This window comes from Vicia villosa, linkage group LG2, assembly GCF_029867415.1.
Source record: "Vicia villosa cultivar HV-30 ecotype Madison, WI linkage group LG2, Vvil1.0, whole genome shotgun sequence".
Taxonomy (NCBI): Eukaryota; Viridiplantae; Streptophyta; class Magnoliopsida; order Fabales; family Fabaceae; genus Vicia; species Vicia villosa.
Genome location: NC_081181.1, coordinates 92,066,933 through 92,074,172, shown reverse-complemented (window position 1 = coordinate 92,074,172; position 7,240 = coordinate 92,066,933). Strand labels below are relative to the sequence as shown.

The 7,240-nt window shown below is 36.0% G+C and overlaps 1 protein-coding gene across 1 annotated transcript; it reads right to left on the bottom strand.

Annotated features, from left to right (window-relative positions):
* Positions 1-303: 303 nt before the first annotated feature.
* Positions 304-3,225, bottom strand: LOC131651639 (sphinganine C4-monooxygenase 1-like). Its single transcript, XM_058921307.1, has 2 exons — positions 2,695-3,225; positions 304-1,121 (listed from the first exon to the last, which is right to left on the bottom strand). The coding sequence occupies exons 1-2, from the start codon at positions 2,917-2,919 to the stop codon at positions 567-569; spliced, it is 780 nt and encodes a 259-aa protein (XP_058777290.1). The 5' UTR covers positions 2,920-3,225; the 3' UTR covers positions 304-566.
* Between the last annotated feature and the right edge of the window lie 4,015 nt (positions 3,226-7,240).

The following is a 7,240-nucleotide window of genomic DNA, read 5'->3' as shown; positions in this document are numbered from 1 at the left end:
TTGCATCAGTATTGTCAATGGCAGAATATGGCTAAAGCCCAAACTCTGCCATATTAACACACTATTGTGTGACCTATGGAACAACCAAGGTAGAAATCCTTCACAAGTTGTCTATGGCAGTGTCCAAAATTTGCCATACCATTCTGCCATATAACCAGTGGCGTCATGATAGCAGAAAATAACAGTTTGTTCATATCCCACTATGTTACAATACACCATCACAAAATAGAGATTTGCTAAATTTCTACAACAATAAAGTACCTTCTATTTGACAACACCGCATTTAACAACACTGGAAGCAAGTTAAAAACAAGGATACAAAATAATTACTCAGCAGCCAGTAATACAAGGGTAAAAATCACATAGTAAACATTGCTCCCCAATATTCTTTATTTAACCTACCTAGTATGAACATTAAGGAAAGAAGAATATAGAATAGGACACATCATATGTATATACACAGGCACAATCACTCTCATTAGGGTAGCAGTGCTCATCGTCAAAACGTGGGAAAAAACAATACTATTACACATAAAGAATACTCATCAAGCAAAAAGATTAATTTCTCATTCAGCCTTGAAATCTTTACAAGGTCTAGATTCAAAACCACCACTTGCCCTCTTCTCCAGCGAGTATGGCATGTAGGTACCCAATATTTTGTCCCACATAACAAAGAAAGGTTGGGAGAAGTTGTACTTGTTACCGTAGAGTTGATGGTGTACGTCGTGGTAAGCAGAGTTGTTATTGAAAAACATATGGAACAGGTTTCCGGGGAGCCATAACCCGCAGTGATCATCTACAGTTTTAATGGTGGCAAAGGAGAAGAAGAAGATGGATGCTCGAGGACTCATACCAGAGAGGAGGAAAGACAAAGCTCCACCGATTGTGTCGTTAAGAAGACCCTCAACGGGGTGATTGTAAAGAGCTCCGAACGAATAGGGTACGATGAGTCTGTGATGTAGAGAGTGGATGTGTTTGTATAGGAACTTGTTCTGATGCATGTATCTGTGCATAAAGTATTGCCATGTGTCCATTACCAACATAGCAGTAACAAATTGTCTTGCTAAAACAAGAATAGAAGCATTCTCATTGGTACTACTTTGGGTATCACTTCCTGTCACCTACACGCACAAAGTAAACAAAAAAATTACAGGGTGATACGATGTTGTCGGTCATAAATCTCAGAGATAGCAGTTTGTTCAATCAAATTCCACTACGCTACGGTGATATAGCAATGCTATTTGATTAATACTTTGTACTAACTAGTGTATCGCAGAACAATGGTGATTTGTTTAAACTCTGCTACTGCACACTGTAACCACAATTGGACAACACTGATGTTATAATAACACAATGAATTCCCAAAATATTATTCTACTCAAGATTTATCTACAAAACATTTCATATACAGGAAATGTAAAGCTTCTAAACTGACTGAAAAAGTCAGTGTTAGTAAGAACTCACAATTTCTTTTTTCTAATTAACTAAACCAAAGAAAAACTTATAGAAACCACGACACAATTCTGCAATGATGTTCCAAGCTCTTCTTCCCCTTTTTGAGGAAAAGAAACTTTGGGTGCAATGGTGGTCTATGATCAAGACAGACTTTACACAATTCAATCATCTAAATGTATTGAATACTTAGACACAAGAGATTAAGTAATTAGGCAACATATGCCAAAATAAAACAAAACGAAATCATTGTATAAAAAAACAAAAAATGAACCCACTTTTGCATCTGAATTCTAAACAACTTGGCAAAACATACTTTAAGTCTTAGGTCCTGTTAAGATAAACAACTAAATTAAGCAGTTATAACATATATGTTTATCATATAAGTGCTTATGTATAAACTATTTCTATGACAAGAGATCAAATAAAGTCAATATTTTCATAAAAGCTATAAATTATTTTCATAAGCTATCCTGAAGGGTTATGCAAACATGGAAACAACTTATGGATGTGCCATACGTTGTTTCCGTAAGCTCTCTCAAAAAGTCTCATAAGTGCTTATGTCAACAGATAAACTGAAATAAACGAAATCAAAAGCTCTTAGTATTGGAAGGGTAAACTGTGATACAACAACAACAATTAAACCTAATCACAATAAATTGGGTCGGATACATGGATCAACTTCTGCCATAATGTTCTATTCATGATTATGCTCTATCCAAATCGTTAATTTCGAGATTTTTCTTAATAACTTCTCTCAATAGTTTTTCAAAGTCTTTCTCTAACTCTAGGTGTTTGACTCCCCTTCATCTAATCTACTCTCTTTACCGCAGAAGCTACAGGTCTTCTCTCTACGTTTACGTGTCCAAACCACCAAAGTCTACATTCCACCATCTTTTTTACTATAGGTGTTACCCCAACACTCTTTCTAATATTGTCATTTATAATCTTATATTGTCTACTCTTACCACACATCCAACACAACGTCCTCATCTATGCTACACTAATTTTATTCTTGTGTTGGTTCTTAACTGTCCAACATCACATGTCTTACCGCAATTTGTTTGTGATCTAAGTTTCCTCCAATAACATGAAGGAACCAGATAGGACAGTTTATTAAGCAATTAAACCTCAATAACACAGCTTTGGCAATATGAAATTAACTAATATCATATCTAAATGTGGAAATAAACCAAAACTAAAGGAAAACTAGAAAAAAATTTCAAATAAAAAACAACTTACTGCAAATAAGAGGGTTGCAACCACAGCTTGAACAGCTTGTTGAAGGAGAACTCCTTTAACAACATCAAACTTAGACACCAAATTCTTTTCATCCTCATCTTGTATCGTATGTAACCTATAATCCTCCGCAAACAACCCCAAAACAACATAAAAACCAGAATAAATCCAATAAACTAAAAGTGGAGCAAAAGTCCCTAACATCTCATCAGAAATCTCAAAATCCATTTTCCCACACACCCAGAAGAAAAAATCAAATTTTTTCTCCGATTCGATTCAGGTACAACCCACAAAACCAAAAATTTGCATCAATTTCAAAGTACCCAAAGAAACCCTTAACCCTAATCCCTTTTGGGAAAATTTCAAAAAAAAAAAACTTGAAATTGAAACTCTCCCTCTTCTTGTTCCTCTAACCCCTAATGATTGAATCAAACCCAAAACCAATCACAAGTCAATTGAATATTGGATTAGGTTTCCACAGAAGGAAGAGAGAGAAGAGAGAGAATGTTGAAAATTGTTTTTGCAGGTTTCAGACTCATGATGAGAACAAGAAGAAAAATATTTGACAATCCTATGTGCGACGGTGTATGGTATTATCGTGTTTATTCGTAAGTTTCGGTGGATTGTTTGTTGTTGTTTTTCGTTGAGTTTGAGTGAAAGGTTGAGATTGGTGAGGTGCAGGGGATTTTTGTAGTCGCGTTTGTAGAAGATTGAAACCGTTGATGAGATATTTGATATTTTTAGGTATGGAATTTTCAAAACGACGCCGAGTTTGACCGGGCAAATTATATTTGGATTCAATGTGTGCCGGTCGGTAACTTCGTATATAGGATAATAACATAAACTAATTTTTGGTTTGTTGTTTTATTTAATTAATTAATGATTTTATTGTCTTAATTTATTTAATTGGAAAGTACTATAGTTTTTTTTATTTATTTTGAAGATATAAATCATCCTCGACCAAACAAGTTAATAGAGAGGGGATAGAGCACTCGTACCCACCAGCAGGGCGATGTGCATGTCCATGTGCCTCTAACACTTTTGAATGTGTTCTTTACTATCTTGGTTTATTGTTGTCTTGTAATATTTGGCCCTTAGGATTTTATTGCAACCTTAGAACTACCTAATTTGGACATGAGGTTTTCTTTAAAAAAAAATCTCCATGGAGATACGGAGGATTTATTCCTTGTTGAACCTAGGCATGATGGGTTTTACACTTGTCAAGTATTATTACATGATTCTATCTTTTCCTAGTAATTTCATTTGACTCACTAGTGAAAAACATTCGTTTTAGATTAAGCTTGACATAACACAATGGCAATTTTAAAATTAGTTCAACATTTCATAAGTGAGTTTCTAAACAAGTCGACTTAACATTAAAAAAATGTTTTTTTAATGAATAAAATTGATAAGTAATTTAGTTGATTAATTGACTTAATAAAAAAAAATTAATTGCTTTGACGTGACCATTGTAAATTGGATTTGTTAAATAATTAAATTGACTAATTGATTATGTTAGTGCTCTGCTCTGTATTATTGTCTTATTGGCATCCATGCTTGGCTAAAACATAATAGCAGCTGAATGTAATGTAATGTACTCTTGCAAATATTAAAAGAACAAAACAGGTACTGAAGCAAGATGTTACAAGGAATGTCATGACTTCAACCATGACATCGCGCCTGCAGAACTGAGGAAGGAAGATTCAGTTTGGTTTTAAAAGATACAGAATATTCTATGTGAATATTATGTAATCCTATGTGGCGCAGATTTAAAGGTCAAAGAATCAAGTCAAAATATTGAAGAATCAAATCTGAAGATTGAAGATTCAGCAGTTACTAATTTAGGAGATAAATTAGGTAAGTTATGATTAAAAGGCCTTGTTTGTAGCAGAAGAAATCTGCTGATTTGTAACAGCATGGAGTGCTGCGATTTTAAGCCCAAGTCCAACTAGGATCAGGTTATAAATAGGAATCTTTGTAGCCTTGTAAATCTAACGATCATAATGTAGTCATTAGGGTTTGTTGTGTAGGTGAACCACCTGGATTGTGGGATGGTCACTGATTTGTTCCTCGAAGCCTGTAGGCAAGAGGTATGTGTACTCACTCAGAAGCTGTGAAGCAATGAGTGTAGATGTGTCGTTTGATCGAAACTGTGAAGCAAGATCAAAGTGTGTATTGGAAGTGGATCTTCTACTTTGACTATTGTCAGTGTGTTATCACATGAGGTGATTGTTGGTGAGAAGCTGTCAAGCATAGGCTAGGGGCTGGAGTGCTTGGACATCACTACGGTGATTGGGAGTGGAATGGGGATATTCCATATCTAGGGAGGACCTAGGTAGAGGGGTCATTGGGTAGTGATTAAGTGAGGAGGGGTAAACGGCGAGTTTAACTCTGAATTGATACTACTGATAGTGAACTTCATCCCTTGCTTGGTAGCCCCCAGAGTAGGTTAGTTAGAACCGAACTGGGTAAACAATTCTCTGTGTTATTTATGTTTCTGCATTGTTTATTTGTAAGTTTAGTTTGGATGTCATAACATCGTGCATGACATCAGTGTGTGATTTAATGACTGTGCTAATACAGAATCTCTGCAAAGCAGATTTGTTTATGTTAACTGAACTGATATGTGATCCCAACACTTCCAGACTTCTGGATGTTAGAAGTAATAAAAAATTGGGGGATCTGTATGTACTGCCTCAGCTAAGCTGATGACAGAAAAGATGTCGTGACATTGTGTATGACATTCTGAGTCTGTCTTACCAGAATTTCAATTGGTATCAGAGCAGGCATCCTGTCTATTTCTGGATGAGATCCATGGGAGATACTTTCTGGTTGTTGGAGGTAGATGATTGTTTGAACATTCATGTTCATATTGTATGGTCCCTAGAAGTGGAGGATGGACCTATGTGTGGAAGACTGAACCAAACTGACCAAAACAGGTGTATTCTCTTGGCAAGGGAAGATGGTGTTACTGGTTTCGAGGATATCCAAATGATTCATGCGGGAGTGAAGAATTTGGGGTGTTTTATTCAGCATATAGCAAGGTACAGAGAAGAAGATTGTCAAAACCTTCATGCGGGAGTGAAGTTAATGATAAGGTATTCTTTGTGCTTATCTGTTTCTTTCTGGTCAGAATATTGGTTAGGTCTTGTTGTGTTGCTTGAAGAAGAAGCAAGCATATTGTTGGATTGTTCAGCTGCAATTCTTGGATGTCATGCTTACAACTGGTTCTGGGAGTAAGCATTGTGTAATCTCTGTTGATATATGGCTATTTTCTGCTGCATAGCATCTGATGCATAATCCTATCTTTGAAAGAAGATCTCTAGGGTTATATGGTTTTCAACAGAATTTGTAGCAGATTGTTCTCAACTTTAGTACAAGTGTCAAAGATACTTGAAATATTTTCTCAAGTCCACTCATAAAGGCATGGTTATTGAGGTTGAAGAGGTTCAAATGATCAGTGTTCCTCATATTCATCTGCAAAGTTGTTTGATGATCTTCAAGATTGTCAAGAATTGTGTGTTCCAAGAAGAAGGAACTGATGGCATACTGGTATGCAGCTACCAGTTGAATAACAGATGTTCTGGTGCTAAACTTATGTAGTGTGAGTACATTTGTTTGGAACCTACTCCTGATCTGGAAGAGGAGACATCTGCTTTTTGTGTTGATTGGTCAGAATACAATCAACTGAACCTTCCATCCCAAATGTCAGTTTATTTCAGGCATAAGCTTATGGGAGTTGGAAGTAGAGCTCAGTGCAAGTGAAAGGATTCATTCAGGTTTTCTTTTCAAGACCTCTATGAAAATTCAAGATGAGCTTATATCTGGTATGTTCTTTTGATCAAAGGAACCAGATGTGTGAATTGTTTTCTTAATCATAGAACAGTTAGTGGTGAAAACTGAATACTGTGTATCGTGCATAGTGAAATATGGTTTTGAATATTGTGTGATGATTCAAGGGAGTCAGATTACTGTGTGGAATCTGAGGTATTTTCAGGAGTTATGTCATAAGTGAATCTGTTCCAGAAACCTTGTTGAGGGTATCTCCTCATGGGGTACAGATTGTGGCATCCATTATCTCAAAGTCAGAAGAGAAGTCTGAAGAAAAGTTTATTGAGATATGGCATATATTATCCCTTAATCATGACTGATGTGTAGCTGAGTTGATGATGTTGGTCGTGCTTTCTTTGTCTTTCCCCAAGTGTCATACAGGAGATGTTGAATGAGAAATCCAAAGAGTCTAAATGAATGATGTCATAACAGATGTTGTAACATCATTTTCAAGAAGAATGCTTTCATGTATGAAGAAGAGATCATTTAGAAGGACCTGGTGTGAGCAGCAAATTCTATCTGAGTGACTAATAGGTGCTTTGACGGGAGACTTAGTACTTATTGGATGTACAGCCTGAATACAGATTCATATACTCTGTCGGGAGCTAAGTATGTGTATGAAGTGTCCATGGTCTGATTTGAACTATGCATCAATTATAGTTCTGTGTTATCTTCAATTAAGCATTAAGAAAGGCAATGGTTGGCTGGTGAGTTGATT